Source organism: Canis aureus, chromosome 35 (genome assembly GCF_053574225.1).
Source record: "Canis aureus isolate CA01 chromosome 35, VMU_Caureus_v.1.0, whole genome shotgun sequence".
Lineage (NCBI taxonomy): Eukaryota > Metazoa > Chordata > Mammalia > Carnivora > Canidae > Canis > Canis aureus.
In genome coordinates, this window is record NC_135645.1 from 17,182,794 (window position 1) to 17,201,948 (window position 19,155).

The following is a 19,155-nucleotide window of genomic DNA, read 5'->3' on the forward strand; positions in this document are numbered from 1 at the left end:
AGTCCCAATAGTTCACTTTTGCTTTTGTTTCTTTTGCCTTCGTGGATGTATCTTGCAAGAAGTTACTGTGGCCGAGTTCAAAAAGGGTGTTGCCTGTGTTCTTCTCTAGGATTTTGATGGATTCTTGTCTCACATTTAGATCTTTCATCCATTTTGAGTTTATCTTTGTGTATGGTGAAAGAGAGTGGTCTAGTTTCATTCTTCTGCATGTGGATGTCCAATTTTCCCAGCACCATTTATTGAAGAGACTGTCTTTCTTCCAATGGATAGTTTTTCCTCCTTTGTCGAATATTAGTTGACCATAAAGTTCAGGGTCCACTTCTGGGTTCTCTGTTCTGTTCCATTGATCTATGTGTCTGTTTTTGTGCCAGTACCACACTGTCTTGATGACCACAGCTTTGTAGTACAACCTGAAATCTGGCATTGTGATGCCCCCAGATATGGTTTTCTTTTTTAATATTCCCCTGGCTACTCGGGGTCTTTTCTGATTCCACACAAATCTTAAGGTAATTTGTTCCAACTCTCTGAAGAAAGTCCATGGAGAGGATGTGGAGAAAGGGGAACCCTCCTGCACTGTTGGTGGGAATGGGAACTGGTGCAGCCACTCTGGAAAACTGTGTGGAGGTTCCTCAAAGAGTTAAAAATAGATCTGCCCTACACCCAGCAATTGCACTGCTGGAGATTTACCCCAAAGATGCAAATGCAGCGAAACATCGGGAAACCTGCACCCTAATGTTTATAGCAGCAATGTCCACAATAGCCAAACTGTGGAAGGAGCCTCGGTGTCCATCGAAAGATGATGAATAAAGAAGCTGTGGTCTATGTATCCGATGGAATATTCCTCAGCCATTAGAAACAACAAATACCCACCATTTGCTTCAATGTGGATGGAACTGGAGGGTATTATGTTGAATGAAATAAGTCAATCGGAGAAGGATAAACATTATATGGTCTCATTCATTTGGGGAATATAAAAAATAGTAAAAGAGAATAAAGGGGAAAGGAGAAAAAATGGGAAATATCAGAGAGGGAGACAGAACATGAGAGACTCCTAACTCTGGGAAGGAACAGGGGTGGTGGAAGGGGAAGTGGGCGGGGGATGGGGGTGACTGGGCACTGAAGGGAGCACACTTGATGGGATGAGCACTGGGTGTTATTCTATATGTTGGCAAATTGAACACCAATAAAAAAATAAATTTAAAAAAATATGCGCCCGTGTTTCCTGGCAGGGGAGAGGAGAGGTAGCCGCTCCTGGTGTGTGTTTAGCAGGGCACAGGGGGCTCGAAGGGCGACGAGCCCCGACTCAGTGGGCAGCTCTTGAGAACCAGCAGCTCCGCACCCTCCACCGGGCCGTGGAAGCGGGGCCGCAGTGTGGTCCCAGCACAGGTTCGGGGGCTGCAGATCAGGAGCTCTCGCCTTCCCCCGGCCTTCTCCATTTTCAGCTTTTGCTGCCTGTTCCCCCAGCTCCTCACAGATTTACAGACTACACAAAGGGAACATTCTAGGGCCGTTTTCCTTGAGGGCATAAACTAACTCTTGCTTTCTCTGATGTAAAGACTACATTTCCAGAAGGTAGGTTTGTTTTGTGTGAGCCTTGCAAAATGGGTCTTCAGGCTTCCCAAAGCAGTGGCCCACCTGGCTTCTGGATGGCACGTCCCACCCCCAGCTCTCCCAACGCCCAGTGCCTCCCACGCACCCCAGACATCACACCATCACACACACACACACACACACACACCCTCAGGTGCCACCAACCCTCCTGGCTCCTGCATTCAACACATTAAGGCTCTGTAACCCCTCTTAGGCAGATTTCTTGGAATTTTATCAAAAGACAAGGCATCCCTTTCTCAATGCCCAGGTGCATGCCTCATTCCAATCCCTGTCTTCTTCCCCATAATGCTTTGGGGCCTCAGGCCCCAGCCTCCCCAAGGTTTTCATTGCACCAACTGCACTGATGTTGAGCTCCTGCTCTGTGGCTGTTCTGAATCAACCACGAGTGTGATAAGCCTCCTCAAAACAGCAGAGGCCCCATGGTTGCTCCTGGCGAACCAAATACTTGGCTCATTTGTTGGAGTCATTGTTACATCCACATACGGTATGGATTTAAAAAAAAAAAATATCTGCACAAATATTGATGGAAGTATAAAAATCCCAATAAGGAAATCTGTAGAAGTAAATAAATGACAATTGTGATGTAACCATCCTTGAGATGCACGCCAATATAATTTTCTACCATGTGCATGATTATCTCTTTTCATGACGTGTATAAACTGTACTTCTGGTCTCTCTCTCTAATATGGGCATAGACACTCAAGGTCATTTTGTACCCTTTGATACATCCTATATTTTTGTGCAGCTTTAAGTAAATGGCTTGTTTTTCAGGTTTTAGGTAAAAGTGATGCTGATGTTTCATTGAAACAAAAAAAGGAAGTTTCTCTTATGAAAAGAGGTAAAAAAAAAATTTCAGTTTACCTATGTTAGCTGTAATGTTTGAGTTGTTTTCAATGTGATTTAGGTGGCATATCTGATATGGGATACAGATTGGAAGTTAGGCAGCATTTTGGATTTTTAAAAGTTAAAATGTGTCGTTCCAAAAGTGGGAAGAGGGGTGGGTGGAGGGTGAGCCGCCAATCTCATGTGTTTCAGAGGTCACAAGAGATGTTCACTTCCTAAGGAGAGTCCCCCCGGCACTGCCACATGGCCTGACGTTCCCAGAGGTAGACGTGTGCCACTCTCTGCATTGAACTCTGTTTAGACATTTGCAGTGTTTTGATATGAGCTCTTTAATTTTCAGACAGTATTTTGAAAATTATAATGACAGTCCTCTATCTTTAATTATTTAGTCCTCTTCCTGCTTTCAATGATTCCCCTGAGACTAGTTCAGCCAACATCTTCATTAGTTCCTTTGTGCCCTTTGGACATCCTTTGTCTCAGTTGAGAGACTTGACCTTTTTGAAACTTAGAGTTGCCATCTTATACTATTCAATCCAAAACCAATTGCCCTGGATAGAGAAGCTGGGAGCAAACTGGACTTAGGAAAGTTCTGTCTGTTATACCACTGGACCGGAGCAGCAAGCCCATCATTTCCATGGTCCCCTGTTATTCTGAAATAAGTTTTAAAGCCTTTCTTTCTTAGCCTCTTTAGCAAGCCTCAGCTCATTTTGGCTTCCTCATTCCCAGTCCCTGTATCGGTCCATGGCATCATTCTGTGTTCACTGTTGGTCCTAAGCTCTCTCTTCCTTCATACTTTGTTGCTCAGGTAACCTAATCAGTCATTCACACACATCTTTATATTGAACCCATTAGTAAGATCCCTCAGAAATTGCACTTTTTTTCTTTTAGGATAATTTGCAATTCCACAATCAGGATTTCTTTTGTAAGGCTCTCTTAATCTTAAAGCCAGTCTTTTGTAGAAGCTTCAAACTATTAACATGATTTCAAGTATGTGCCTGTTAGATTTCTAAATTGTAATGGAAAAATTGTTAATACAATTTTGATCCTAAAATTAATATTTAATTTCAAATATTCATCCTGGGTTTGGAATGAAAAAATTGTGAAATAATTTCAAATAACCATAATTATAGATTAGTTGGCTCTTGGGCTAAAAAAAAAATCACTTTTTATTCAAGCCAGTGAGTAAAACCAGTGGTGCCTACAGTATGCTTAGGAAACCTCTTTCTGTGTTTTCTCTTTTGTATTTACTTAAGGAGTCAGGTAGATCCTCAGCCATTCCCGCACTATCTACAGCTTCCTTTGTTGCTCTACTGCTCCATTTGGCCTTTAATGGTCCTACACTTGTTGACAAGGGTTTACCTGGTGGAGTAAGATATTTGGACAGTTACCACAATGAATTCTAGAGATGGATGGAAGAAAGACACATTGACGTATTAGTCTACTGACTCTACCATACTTTTAAAGCCAGTCCAAGGATTCAAAACATTTCTGCTCCTCTATGAATTGCAAATGAATCACTCTCTTGAACATACAATTCTGAAGTCGCCTCAATGAGAAGGTCGACTAGATGACTCCAGATCTCTTCCTGCTTTATAATTAAACTCTCTACTAGAGATATGTTTGGGGTTGGCATCTGTTAGGATGTTCTTGAACCTGAACCTAAAATGGAATAGAGTGGGATTCTAGGGAGAAGATGGGAGGTTGTCTGGGCAGAGGCTGGTGAGGAAAGGGAATCCCGACGGCCTCAAGCAGTCACCCGTGCACACCCGTCACGAGTAATAAGCATCATGAATAAGAACTTAGAAAAAATAAATTACAAAGGCTCTTGGATTATTATATACACCATCTACACTTTATTAAAAGGTTAATATAAGTCACATTAAGAACATATTGGTGCAGGGACGCTTGGGTGGCTCAGTGTTGAGCATCTGCCTTCAGCTCAGGGCATGATCCTGGGATTTGGGATTGAGTCCCACGTCGGGCTCCCTGTGAGGAGCCTCTTTCTCCCTCTGCCTATGTCTCTGCCTCTCTCTCTCTGTCTCTGTCTCTCTCTCTCTGTCTCATGGATAAATAAATCTTTAAGAAAAAAAAACATATCGGTTCAATATCCTTAATCAGGAGATGTTTGGAATAAAAAGCCAAATTATAAGTAGTTAATAAACTGCCGACACTTCTTTCAGTTCACTTTATTGTGTGATTATCAAAATGTGATTGTCTTCATTTTATCGGTCTTTTGAAGAAAAGCAGGAGCTGTGCAGTGATAATCCAGAAATAAAGAGAAACTCTTCATTACCTAACCGGGAAAGGTGAGTGTACCGCAATTATACATATTCCAAGTGAGTGCAATTATACTGTTGCAAAGTAATTATCAATGTTTAAATACAAGAAGAAAGAAAATAATAGCAACAAGCAAAGGCAATTAAGAACAGAACCAAAATTACAAAGGAGACAAGAAAGAATAGAATACGGCTAGGTTTCTTACCTTTTCCCCAATCCTTTTTATTTTCTTTTGTGAGGATTTGGGGATAATGAAGTGGAACAGGCTTAACTTCCTACTCACCGCGAGCAGCTAATTTAAATTACTGTAATGCAGTCAAAGAACTGAAAATGTCACATATATAAGGTGTGAATATACAATCAGGAACCTGGTTTTTTTGTGTGGCTCATTATCTGTTATATGTAAATATAATTATGATAATCATTGCGTTTCTGGAATTTTCTTGACCTGAGACTTTTGTCATTTTTAACATAAAATCAGCTGAATATTTTGGATGCCCAAGAAAATAGGAACATTTTCAAGGAAGCAAACCCTTACCCTCACTCAGACAAACTTGTCAAAGGTGCTTTCCAGGCATTTAGACCCAGTGTCCCTGGATCTAAATCCTGGGCTCTTTTTGCATTGGAGTATAGAACGAAGTGCCAGATAAAAACATCTTTATTCTCTCTACCTGCTGACAGAGGAGCCCCTCTGATCCTCACATCCCCCCACTTCCCTGTTCTACCCAGAAGCCTTTTGTGGCCCTATCACTTGCAAGATAAGTTATAAACTATCCCTTAGCATGATGTCGGTCCCCTTCACTCTTGGCCCTTCCTATAGCCCCCACTCTGCTTCTCAGTTTCGGAATTGCTTTAAGCCCTGTTTTATCACACTTCCATCACTCTTTCCACACTGCTTCCTTTGCCCTCTGCAAGCTGGACACCAGTTGTAACTCTTTCCTTCAAGGTCTGGTTCAGGTGTTCTCCCCTCTGGGGCCCCCAAGTCTTGCTGGCAAGCTCAAGGGTTTCAGAGAGCCACTGTTGCAGTGATCAAATCAGTCATCCCTCAACCTCCATAATTATCTGTTAAATACCAGCTATATTCTGACATACAATGGTTTGCAACACCATCATCCAGTCCAGTGGGATTGTCCATTTGAATGTCTGTCTTCCCATAAGGATGGGGGCAGTATCTTTTCTTCTTCATAACTTCAAGTGTCTGAGAAGTCTTCCCACGGCACTCCATCCAAAATTGCCTGTCCCACTCCTGACGAGGCACCCTATCAGATCTTAGCATCCTGCATGGTTTTGTTCAGAGCATTTGTTACTATGCTAAAGTATCTTATTGACTCAACTATTTCTTTTAATATTTTACATTCTAGCGTGCTCTTTCTGTATTTTTCACTGGGAGCTAATTCACTCCACAAGAGCAGGGCTCTCTTGCTCTCATCTCTGTGTCATTAGTGTTCAGAATAGCAGCTGACTCCAAGTTGATGTATTTGTTGATTGAATCAATGATGCCGTTTCCCCTCCCCCCATTCCATTGCTAGGCCACTTTATGGACAATGGTTTAACCTAGAGTTATTTATTAAAGTTTGAGTTAAAATTTCAAATTCACCCCCAAAGTAAAACACATTATGTGTGTGTGTGTGTGTATGTATTATATGTTACTCTTAGGTTTTTATGAGATTGTGTGTGTTTGTTTTTTTTTAATCATCTTTGAGTTACATCTACAACATGAGTGTTAGAACTGTGGTCCAATTAAAAGTCTTCGTGGAAGATTCTTATCAAATTCACTAATAATGGTAGTGATGATAAAGATGATCATAATAACAGTAATAATTAGGTGCTATTTACTGAGCACTTACTAAGCATAGGCATTGGGCTGAATTCTTTGTATGTCTTGGCTAATCCTCAGCACATTCTCTGTGGTGGGCACTATTATTATTTGGCAGGAAGAGAAACAGGTTCAGGTGTAGTACATTTTTCCTTTTACCCCCCAGTGCCGGCATAACTTTTCAGCATCCCAAAAAAATGTTAAAAGAATTTTTTAGAGGATTACTTTAATAAAATTTTAGCATAAAGAAAGTTATAGTTAATAGGCTTCAAATATTGTATAAATAATTCTTGAAGAGACAAGCATTAGTTATAATGTTCTTAACCTTAAATAAAATTCAGCTGAAGTTAGTAGAATCAATGCCAAAAACGTGTTGACGGTAGAAACACATTCCATTTGATACAAGCTTTTGTCCAATTTTTAAATGACTCATACAGTATAAACATATAAAACTCTCTAGAGCTTTAACACTAGCATGAAAAGATGACAAAAATCTCCTCCTTATTTGACAAACAGATCCCTACATGATCTCACCCCTACCTTCCCATGCAGCTTGGCCTCCCAAATTGCATGTCCCCCAGCCCTCTTGAACTTTTTTCTGTTCCCACAATACTGAAAGCTTGGGGTCTCATTAACATGCTACACTTTCTGAGCATTCTCACTGTGAATTATTCTCTATGCTGCAGCCAGTTTTCCTTTTAAAACATAATAGATAACCTTGCTTCCATGTCAGAAACCCTCTAGTGGTAATGTCTGCTCCGCTTAGAATAAGCTCCAGTTCATGTCCTGTGGCCATGGGTGCCAGCCCTCCCCCCACCTCCTCCCACCCCCCCATCCCCTCTTACCCCTGCCCCCTTATCCTCCCATCCCTTTCTTCTCTACTCCAGCAGCCCTGCCTTTTCACTGTACCAGTAGTCCTGCCTCATTACTACCCAGGATCATTACACATCACCTGGAACACTCCTCTTCCTCCAGATCTTACCTAAGTGCTTTCACCTGACTTTGCCCCTTTTTGTTTTAGTTCTGTATGTACCTTCCCCCAGGCTAAAACAGAACTTTAATTCAAAAGCCTCTTTCAACAAATGAGACAAATGGTATGTGACTACTGTTGTTGAGAATACATTACCACCAATTCTGTTTAATTGTGGCTACACAAAAACCTTGAAACAAAATTTGTCAGGAATGAATAGTAATTTTTCTAGTTGAGAATTGATTTTTTATAACTACCTAAATGAAAGTTTTTAGCATGACGTATATGGCCTCACTCTCATTTGTTGTATTTTAATGTCTCTGAATTTATTAGTATCTTATATGATTCCGGCTTTGAAATTATAAGTCTCAGCTTGTTTTTGCACAGTGCACTGATGGAAGATTCAAGTTCAGGTTCTGGATGCAACACCAGCTTTTCTGTGAGTGGTGGTCGTAACGTCGCTTCTGTACTGACAAAGTCTTCCCAAGGCACATCTATCAAGGAAACAGTAAGAAAACTGTCGTCTAAATTAAGGTAAAGATATTTGCTACCATACTTCTATATGCTTTGTTGAACTTTCTAAGCAGTGACGACTCCTAATCTTTTTTTCCCCCTATTGAGTAGTAAAGTCTTCAAGAAGATTCAATAGGATGACTTTATAACTTGTCTCCTACCTGTACTGATGCAGATACACCATGGGTTAAATGTCTTTTTAAATAGAACTGTAGTCACTAACTGCCTGTTGTCATGTGGTCTGGCAGTGGGATAGATGTTAGTTATCTCCTGGATGTTACAAAGAATTTTTACTGAATTTCTTCTTCCCTCCCTCCCTCCCTTCCTTTCTCTTTTATTTTTTATTTATTTGGTTTTTGCCTGACAAAGACCCTCCTAAGATTTGTGTGGCCTTCTGAAAAGTCTCCCTTTGGAGCTTTAGACACTAAACTTATTAAGGGAAATTGAGTTTTACTTTTTGGTTCAGTGTAGAATGTTAATATTTGTGGACATGGCAAATGAGGAATTTAGATGTCTGGATCTTAATTCCTAAAGGATGGAGACAGAGATGGGATACAGTCCAGGATTCAGAATTTTTCCAAATAGGGGCTGATGATAGGAGGCTTTATAATCAAGCCAAAGAAGTTAGAATAGAGAAGAGTGCTCTTAAATTAGTAACCTCTGGAGAGGGAAGGTGCAGGAGCAGTAACACCACTAAATTAGCAGAGCCAGTTGGTTTGATTAGGGTTCACAGACTGTGAGTGGCCTGTGTTGTAAAGTAAGAGGCTTTCAACCAAGGAGACAACACCATGTGCCCTAACTAGATCGTATTTTCCATTAGGACAGTTTCTTTGACCTCTGATCCATGAGTGATTACAAAAACTTCCTGAAGAAGAGAGTTGGCAAAGGCTGGAATTAGAAAGTTGGCAAAGAGAAATGTAGAGGTGGAGCATATATATAGGGAGCTGCAACTTCTACTCAGGCTTTGATCTTGTGTGTGATAGTAGACTGCAAAGCACTGTAAGACTTGAGCTCAATTCTGCAGTTGTCCTGGGCTTTCTGGAAACTTCTGTGGCAACATTCAGGCGCAACGATGCCCCACCTGTCCTTTAGAAACACTCTCCTAGCATCTACCCTGCCCCAGCAGAAAGGAAGAGGCACTCTTGGTGATACGTAGGTAGATCTTCTTGGACTTCGCATCAGGGCACATCTTCACTAATGATACTAGGGTTCCAGAGACAAGTTGTTGACCAAGAAATGGAACCAGAGGGCTACATTTCTGAACACTGAAGTTTTGACCACTAAATCTGCACTGATGTCTGAATTGGCAGGCTTCCACTAGCCTGGGAATGGGATGGAAACAGGCCAGACCTCAGTGTTGTACAGATATTATGGGGTTGAAAAAGACCACTTGCCACCCAATGATCTGGATGGATGTCAGTCTCATATTGTCATGGATATAGTGTAGTCATTCAAGAATGGGATTCTCTAGCCAGTTCTGTCAGTATTTGCCCAGAATTAATATGTAAGCTCTTCAGTTTTGAAGTTGGGTAGCCAAATGTGAATCCTGATTTGTTCCTTACTGGTTCCAAGGTTCAGGCATGTCAGTTGAGCACTACGACTATGCAATAAATTGTATCTATGAATGTGCCTGTATATATCAATAAATGGGTACATATTACAAAAGATGCATGGATCTGACCACATGATTGGAATTTTGCTTCTTGATAAGAATAGCTATACTTTTGAGCTGTTATTGTATTTTAGGCTCACCCAAGTATCTTGTTTGTGTTATCAGCTCCTTTCTCCCACAAACTTATGGAGTTGGTATTATTTTTTGAAATGGATGAGGAAACAGAAGCTTAGAGAAACTAACACACTCAAAGTCATAATTACACAACTACTAGGACAGGGCTGGGCTTAAGCCTAGGCTCCCTGATATATAGTCTCATGCTCTTAACCACTGCGTATACACACAGACACAGGTGTATAGACACATGCATATACATACAGAAGTGTCTATATATATACACGTCTATATACCTTAGTGTGTATGTGTGTATGTATATATGTTCGTACACAACTTATAACACACACACACCCTTTGGGGCTGTCCACACTGAGATCTGTAGAGACCCGTCTGTTTGCGTTGCAGCAGAGTTGGGTTATGCCTCTGTGTATCATCATTTTCCTTATTTTTCCCTTGGCTCATTTTTGTTCTGCATTTAAGTGTATCATTATTATTAATTTTAATGTTACATGTGATCAAAAAGGAGATAATGTGATTGAGAGTGCTAGGACTTTAAAGTATGTTCACTTCTATAATTAGGCATCACTAGGAAATTAAAGTTTCCTGGATACCATCTCCCTAATGAACATGTGGAATCTTTGCTGCTTGAAATCACTGTACAATTATCAGCTGAACGCTCTGAAAGCCAAACATATTAATAAATCAGCTCTTTTCAGGACCAGCTTGAATTTTTTTTTGTGGTGATTGTTTTACAAAAATATTAAGTGGGAAAAGAATTGTACAGAACACAAAGTTTAACTGGAATAAAATGGGCTCCTCATTCATCAATCTTCTCTTTTGCCTTGAGCAGCATGTAGTATGTTTTCTCACATTTCACGGATGAAAACAGATTTCTTGTCTTCTTTGTTATGTTTACCCCCTGCACTGCGCTATTCTGTGTCTGGTCCACGTGTTATTCATTGTGCTAACTAGACCTCACATTCTCAAGGTGTGAGGATCACAGCTGGCTGTGCAGAATGTGGAAGGTACTGTGTGTTGTTCACTGATGCTTGTTCACTAGGTTTGCCTTGCTTGTCACATGATGAAGAGAATCGTTAGAGCCCTTTCCCTCCACTTGGTTCACTTTGGACGTGCCATCATCCTTATCCCTTTCCACACAGCCAAAGTGGAGTCCAGACACTTCTGTTTATTTCATGTTAATGAAATAAATTAATAAAAATAATCATTTTCATTGTTCATTTTCATTACCTGATTACGCTCAGTTTAGCGTTTTCTGACTTACATTACTTTTGTTTTGTGTATTAGTTTATTTAACCCCCAAATATAGTTAACATATTTGAAAACAGATTGGATTTTCCATATTTGTCTAGCATATAATACTTGGTATTCAAAAAATAATTTTCTTTTCTTTTTAGTAGCCTCCATGCCCAGCATAGAGCCCAATGTAGGGCTTGAACTCATGACCCTGAGATCAAGACCTAAGCTGAGATCAAGAGTCGGGCACTTAACTGACTGAGCTACCCAGGGGCCCCTCAAAGAATACTTCTAATAAAGCTGAGATGGATTAATGTTAAATGCAGTGAATGGTATTGCTGGATATTAAAATATTTTCAGATTATGGGGTGTGTTAAGTCAGAGGTAGCAGAACTAAACTAGGATCCAGACTGTTAAGCTGTATCAGATGATCCTAATATTGGAGTAGTATTCAATCTCAGGTTACTCTCAATATTAATCATCATAATAATACATATTTATTATGTACTTTCTGTGTACCAGGCACTGTCTTAAGGGCTTTCCATGTGTTAACTAACTTTTAAACTTTTCAACAGCCCTATAAATAGACCTTTATTATCCCCATTTTACAGATGAGAAAAGTGAGGTTTGTAGAGGTTGAGTGATCTGCCCAGCATTATATAACTCTTGGGTGATAGAGCTGGAATTTGCATCCTGGCAGTCTCATAGTCCTTGCTGTTAACTGCTAGCCCTATAACCCCTTGTTTCAGTTTATTGTGTATATATAAACTTGATAATAGGGCAGACTTCATTTATTTCAACTCTGCAAAAGCCCAAACATGCTTTGTGTTAGCTTCAGTTTTAAAAGCATCAAAAATAAGTTTTAAAAAAAGAAGTCCCCAGGGGATCCCTGAGTGCCTCAGCGGTTTAGCACCGCCTTAAGCCCAGGGAGTGATCCTGGAGTCCTGGGATCGAGTCCCACATGGGGCTCCCTGCATGGAGCCTGCTTCTCCTCTGCCTCTCTCTCTCTCTCTCTCTCTCTCCTCTCTCTCTCTCTCCTCTCTTTCTCTCTCTCTCTCTCTCATAAAATCTTTAAAAAATAAATAAAAATAAAAAAATAAAAATAAAAAGGAAATCCCTTGGTACAGGTTGCTGCCAGTTACTGAAGCAAGAGAAAAGCCCACAAAAGTAAATACACTAGCAGTTGAGGTCTGTCAAAAAACGTGATCTGATATCCTGGTTTGGGGAAATGAAGCTTTGCCATTTCAATTCATCCTCATCTTTCTCTTTCACTGGGTTGGAGAAGAGAGTTTCAATCTACCTTGAGTAAGAGGCTTATTCTTTTTCTTAGCCAAGACCAAGCTTATTTTATTTTAAAGATTTTTTTTTTGTATTTATTTGAGAGTGAGAGGGAGAGGGCATGGGGAGAGGGCATGAGCAGAGAGGGGAGGCAGAGGAAGAAGCAGACTCCCCTCCGAGCAGGGAGCTGAATGCAGGGCTCGATCCCAGGACTCTGAGACCATGACTTGAGCTGAGGGCAGATCCTTAACCTACTGAGCCACCCAGGACTATGCTTATTAACTTGGTTACTTTTTAAAAAGAGCAGCTGGATGACTAGGTATTTCCGTGTTTCCCTGCTCATGTCTAGAGACAATGAAGCTGTATTAATGCAAGTAAGAGATTTTTCATAAGCAAAAACCACTCCGTTGAGTAGGGAATAGGACCATGGAGTGCAAAGGAAATGACCCTTAGCTGCAGCGTTTCCAAGCTTGGCCACCACGGATGCAAGCAGTGCTACGCAGGGTTGTAGCTCACCCGGCTGATCTCTGTAAAAACTTCCAGATCAAATTTGCAGATTTGGATGTGGATTTTATAGGAATTCAGCCGGGATGGGCCTCATAGCCAAGGAAGGACCTCCTAGGGTCCTGGATGCAAGTAATAGCTCTGGAAGATCTTTAGGATATTTCCTTCTTAAATGCTTGAGAAGAAAGTGTTAAGCCGAGACATTTTCCTTGATTTTCTTGTCAAGCCTGAGGGTAGAACTGTGAGTAGATGCTCCATGGGAAGGAGGGCTGTTCCTACGGGCCAAGAGGCCTGTTGAAAAGGCAGCACTTGATTCATGAGTCCCCCCAGGTGCACAGTATCCACCTGGTTCTGTGGATACTGGTGAACGGATGCCACTTCATCCCTGCAGCTTTGTGCTGAGCGCCTCCTGGCCCACCTCCTGGAAGCCCCCCTTTCACGGATTAGAGGATCACTGTGTCCTAAGGGGAACCTAAAGTTTGTGAGTGAAGAGAGGTTTGATCCACTCTCAGGAACAAAAGAAGGTGTCAGCAAGGAATACCCCTGAAGAAAGGGACTCAAGGCAATAAATGAAGGAATTTTCTAAGAGTTCTTAACTACACTCGCACCCTGCTTCTGCGATGTTTGGGGTCTTCACCGTTTTCTGACAGCACCTAAGTTTTTCTGAATTCACCTTTCAGGAAAACGAAGAAGTCTGTGTGTTTATGCTTGGAGACCACAGGAGCTGTATAATTTTTCCTCTGACTTGGTGTCTTATGGGACAGAATCCCCGAGGGAAAAGCTACTTAGCAGCAGCTCTGGGGAGGAGAGAGTGAAAGGCAGAAACCGGAGGCCCTGGAGGGGGAGACAGGAGAGTGCAGGGGACCTGCTAGGGCCCATGGGGGGTGGGTCCTTAGTAATCAGGAAACCAGAGAGGCTCAAAGTAAGAATGTTTCCTCAATCAAAGTTGTTCCATAAAGATTACGTGAAGTTACGTCTATGAAGCATATAGTAGCCCTCAGCACATTTCTAGCACTTTCTAAAGAGTGGTGGAATGTGACTGGGAGGCTCTGTGTTGCCAGAAAATACTTGTCCCCGGGGCATCTGGGTGGCTCAGTCGCTTAAGTGTCTGCCTTCAGCTCAGGTCATGATCACGGGGTCTTGGGCTCTCTGCTCACTGGGGTGGGGGGAGCCCCTTCTCTCTCTCCTGATCCCTCTGCTTGTGTTCTCTTTCTCAAGGAAATAAATAAAATCTTTGAAAAATAAATTTGTCCCCAACATGTAGTGCAGTGGCCTGTCATACTTGCTTCCCATGCCCCCGCCTTCCTACCCCACAGTTGGCTAACAACTCCTCCTCCTCTGGGGCTCCCCGTGACAGTGAGGGCCCCTCATCGCAGTGACCGTGGCACTGTATCCCATTCTCATCCCAGCACTTACCACCCTGTCCTGGAAAAGCTTGCTTCCCTGCCTGCATTCCCCACTACTGAATGCCGAGTACTAAGAATGTATGGGTTCCTAGCATGGGGGCACGATGCCAAGCTCTGGCAGGGGTCCCTGGGTAAAAGCTATGTCATAGTGGGGTTCAGCGAGTATCTGGAGGATTATTGAGCCTGAGTGTTTTGAGAAAATACAACATGGCAAAAGCTGTAAAACTTTTACATAAAGTTGTATTTTAAAATGGTATCTATCTTTAGAAATAATAGTAGGTATGTGTGAGAAATTACTTAGACTCTAGATGATGTTTGGCGTCAGTTCTGATGTAGAGATTGCGTAGGTTGAGGACAATTCAGAAGTCACCGAGAATTTTTTCGTAGCCCCCTCCCCTCCCCTGCACCCTCTCCCAGTCCCAACCAAATGCTACCAGCACCTAATACCTGCTTCTCTGGAAGCACCTCCCCAGAAGATTGCTGATTTGCTCTAGATCTAAACCCAAAAGAATTTAGGCCCCCCATAAAGGATGGTTGCTCAGGAGAGGCTCGAATCGTGTGCTGGAGGACGGGAGACTGAATGTGGAGGGGGGCTGCTTTGTGTAAAAGACCTCCCCCTTTCGGCCCCACCAAACCAGTCCTGGCAGTGACCACAGGCCCTCTTTGCTCAGGACTCCAGTTGTAGCTCTGCTTTCTATGCCGTCCGATTTCTGCGCATCTCAGATACCTGCTGGCCACCCACCTCCTTACTAGCCAGGCGAGGAATTCTGGAGCGTGTGTGTGTGTGTGAGATGTTTAATGTTGCGCAGCGCTGAGGATTTTTAATGTTTTGGATTAAATTTTTCTTAAAACTATAAATGATTATTAAACAAATGATCTTAAAACACTTGAAATATAAACTATGTAAGAAACAGCTTTTTAAAATTTTTGAGTGCCGTGTTATTTTACGGTTGAAAAATCTTGTGAATCCCTTGGATAATATACATGAGGTTCTTAGAACCCTTCAACATAAAAACACTGTACACTTTTAAGATGTTGTAGCTATAAATTTCTAGATTTCATATTCTCCCAGGAATGAAATATGTATCGCCCAGGTGACTAATCCCAGAAAAGCTGTCACACTACAAGGGCGGGGCGCTGCTGCCTCTCGGCAGAATGAAGCACCTGTCAGAACAGTGGCCAATCATTGTTGGGAAAGAGAGAGTCCGTGTATGATTTCTAAGAGCAGCCACAGAATGCAAGATGAAAGGAATTACTCTGGAGAATTAAGTTCTCTGGTTTTCTTAAGGGAGAAAAGTAAGTAGACAATGTCTTTCCTTCAGGAATTTTGCAAAGCTAAGTTTTCTGCAAGAACTCTCAAGAAGGTGAAGGGCTTTCCTGGGCTGCTTGATTATGGGTGGGGATTGTGAGCCCATGCCTGTCTCCTGCCTCCTTCCCTCCCTCCCTCCCTCCCTCCTTCCCTCCTCCCTTCCTCCCTCCTCCCTTCCCTTCCCTTCCCTTCCCTTCCCTTCCCTTCCCTTCCCTTCCCTTCCCTTCCCTTCCCTTCCCTTCCCCTCCCTTCCTCTTTTCCTTCCTTCCTTCCTTCCTTCCTTCCTTCCTTCCTTCCTTCCTTCCTTCCTCCCTTCCCTTCCCTTCCCTTCCCTTCCCTTCCCTTCCCTTCCCTTCCCTTCCCTTCCCTTCCCGTTTCCCTCCCTCCTTCCCTCCCTTCCTTTCCTTCCTGCCCCCTTCCCTTCCCTTCCCTTCCCTTCCCTTCCCTTCCCTTCCCTTCCCTTCCCTTCCCTCCTCCCTCCCTTCCTTCCTTTCCTCCCTCCCTCCCTCCCTCCCTCCCTCCCTTCCCTCCTTCCTTCCTTCCCTTCCTTCCCTTCCTCCTTCCCTTCCTTCCTTCCCTTCCTCCCTTCTTTCCTTCCTTCCTTCCTTCCTTCCTTCCTTCCTTCCTTCCTTCCTTTCTTCCATTCTTTTTAAAATACACTTTAAATTTTAAAGATAAATTTTAAGATAAGTGTAGGTTCACAAGCAGTTGTAAGAAATCATAGAGATCCCCTGTACCCTTTATCCACCTCCTCCCAGTGGTAACGCTACCACAGGATGTTGGCGTTGAGGCAGTCAACATCCAGAACGGTTGCATCACCATGAGGATTCCTCCGGTTGCCTTTTCATAGCCACACCCACCTCCCTTTCCCAGTCTGTGCTTTTTGGGGAAGACTCTGAGGACAGTGGTAAAAACAATTTGGTGGGCATGTTCACGTTTGCCAAGACGTTTAACACCCAGGAGATAGCGGTTCTAGCAGGCGACTGCTGCGTCCCTGTCCTGGCGTATCACCATCTCTGCTGTGCTCATCTTCCTAGGGAGTTTATTCTGAATTTTTTTCCTGAGTATCAGCTACCATCAGGATTTGGCTACACATCTGTGGAGGATCTTGCAGCAAGTTTTGAGGTAAGCCGGCTTTATTGGAACTTTGAGAGAATGACAGATAAGCCTGAACTTAATCTTCATCGCAGACAAATTATGAAGCGTTAACAGGAAAAGGACCAGGAATGGCTTAAGTGAATGAAGATGGAGATTTTTGTACCACATTGATGACTCAGAATGAAAAGTACATTTATAACCAGTGTGGCCGAGGTTCAAATAAGCTCTACAGACTGAGAACAGCAAGCTGTAAAGATGAAAAGAAACAGGAGGACATGGTCCCTGACCTCCCTCCATGACACCAAAAATAGAGTTCCTGTTGCTTGGGTTCATTTCCTCAGCCACCCTTTATGAGGGGCTGAGGTGAGGATTGGGTGGGTCAGCCATGCAGGTGCCCAGGGCACTAGTCTTATTAGAGTGACTAACACATCACAGGGAAAGATGAAGAGAATTGTATTGACCAAATCTCCTTTCAGGGTCAGTGCCATGTGTGCTTAGAAGGAAAACTTTGTTCGGTACCTGGGCTCACAGTGGGTTGTCCCCAGACTGCTAAGTCACTGAAGGCTGTGGTGAAGCTGAGTGAGGTTGGCAGGCCTGAGACTGCCAGGAGCTGCTGACTGGAGCCGAGAAGAATCTTGGGGTACAGAGGATGGGAGGTGCCTTGGAGTAAGGAAAGGGTTAAGGTATAGGCAAGGGAAGGTAAGGGGCCCCTGACTGGGCTCCTAGACTCTTCCTGGCAGGCAAAAGAGCTAAACCAGAGTGAACAAGAGAAAGAGAATAGACCAGACCACCCAGCCCCAGATGTTAGGGAGTATTTTTCTTTGGTGGCTACAGTGTAATAACAGAAAATGACCAAACCTCAAAGAAGTAAGTTATTAAGGGTGTTATCAATAGTCCTTGCTCAAATCAGAACAGCTCAAGGATCTCAAGGTCACAAGTTCCCTGGGGAAGCTCTCCATAAAGGACCGTGCCTAAAAGCCCTCAGTGGCAACCCATTTGGGACCCCTCTTACTCTAGAGAGCTTTCTTTTTCCTTTCTTTTCTTACCTTCACTTAATAAACTTACACTTCACTTCACCCTTTTGTGTCCCCGAGATTCATTATTTGACTCCACAGGACAAGAAATCTGCAATCTTGTAACACCTTCTTTGACTTCGTGCTCAGCATTGCTTGTGGAAAGGACAGATACATATGGAAAGGCTAGTAATAAAAAGAGCAGCAAATAATTAACTTAATGGAGATGCCATATGCCTTCATCTGATCCTAGGGGGAATCCCTTAATTTTCTAATCTACAATATTATTTCTGCTTCCTCACCTCTACCCTCACCTCACCTTCCCCCCTCCTTCTCTCTTTCACCACCCCCCCACCCCAATGCCAGGCTTCCAACTCTGTGACTTCACTGGGTCTGTCTGGTGAGGCCCAGTGACAACTATGCTGACAAATGCAGTAGTCACTTCTCATCTTACCTGACCTCTTAGAGATCAACCCAGTTGACCACATTTTCTTTCTTGAACCACTTTCTTTGTGTAGTCTCCATGACAACATATTTCCCATTTTTTTGCTTTCCTTCCTTCCAAATTTTCTGCTCACAACTCATTTCCTTCTCTGGTTTCCAAATGTTGGCATGTCTGAGGGCCCATTCCTGGGCCATTTTCTTCTCTCTATTAAGGGCTGTTTCTAGGTGACCTCAACGAGTCTGTGGCTTTAGATACTATCCCATATGCCAGTGCCTCCCCAGTCTACTTCTGTGGTGTTCTCATTTCATTGAAGAAATCCAGACCCCAGCTACTTCTTGACATCCTCTTGAATATTCTTTGTCATTTTATTTTCCTTCACTTTTTTTTCTCCTGCAGTTGTTTAACCATGTTGTTTATTAATTATGTAAACTGCCTTAATCTTTTTTTGGAATAAGGTGAGGTATATGTCAGGTAATTAATTTAATTAGACCCAGGCTTAAAAGACTCACAGTACCAGTGTCGGCCAGTTCTAGGCTTTGATGTTTTTTTTTTTTATACTAGATACTTGCATGTTATAATTCCATTGTAGACAGCTCATTCTCTAAAAGTTAATATCCTGTTCTATTATCATTTACAAAAACAGCTGGAGCAGTGCCCAGAGCAGACAAACAAAAAGCTGAGAATGTGCTTCAACCAGGTAAGTTTTTTTTTTTTCCAATGCAGTCATTTATATTCTAATGATCCCATATTCCAAAGGAGAAATAATATGCATTTCCAAATGTTAGGTTTGGAAGGAAATCAAATTTGTATTCTCTTATCAAGACTAAGATTAATATGTAGCATATCAGATGCCATAAAGCAACATCTTTTTGAATTTTAAAATGTGAATATTTCCACAGCAGAAAGCTTATGAAACACTGGGAGTAGGACTATATTTTGAATGGAAAATATGATATCCAGCGTCTTTAAGAAATAGATTAAATCCTTGAGACACTGGACTAAATCAGGAGTCACTGGTAGATTAAAGTTTTTAATTATTTTGGACAATTTGATATCTCTGGAGGTTTTTTTATATGTTTTTTGTTTGCT

The 19,155-nt window shown here is 42.3% G+C and overlaps 1 protein-coding gene across 3 annotated transcripts in view; it reads left to right on the forward strand.

Moving 5' to 3' along the window:
• Positions 1-19,155, forward strand: part of MORC1 (MORC family CW-type zinc finger 1) — a 184,230-nt gene that overhangs the window by 131,902 nt on the left and 33,173 nt on the right. For all 3 annotated transcript variants that reach the window (XR_013372621.1, XR_013372620.1, XM_077884615.1), the window contains exons 19-23: positions 2,383-2,449; positions 4,694-4,760; positions 7,905-8,051; positions 16,548-16,635; positions 18,710-18,763. Coding sequence is in view for 1 of the 3 variants with exons in the window: in XM_077884615.1 (XP_077740741.1) it covers positions 2,383-2,449; positions 4,694-4,760; positions 7,905-8,051; positions 16,548-16,635; positions 18,710-18,763 (423 nt within the window). In the remaining 2 variants the exon portion in view is untranslated. The remainder of the gene's footprint in view (positions 1-2,382; positions 2,450-4,693; positions 4,761-7,904; positions 8,052-16,547; positions 16,636-18,709; positions 18,764-19,155) is intronic.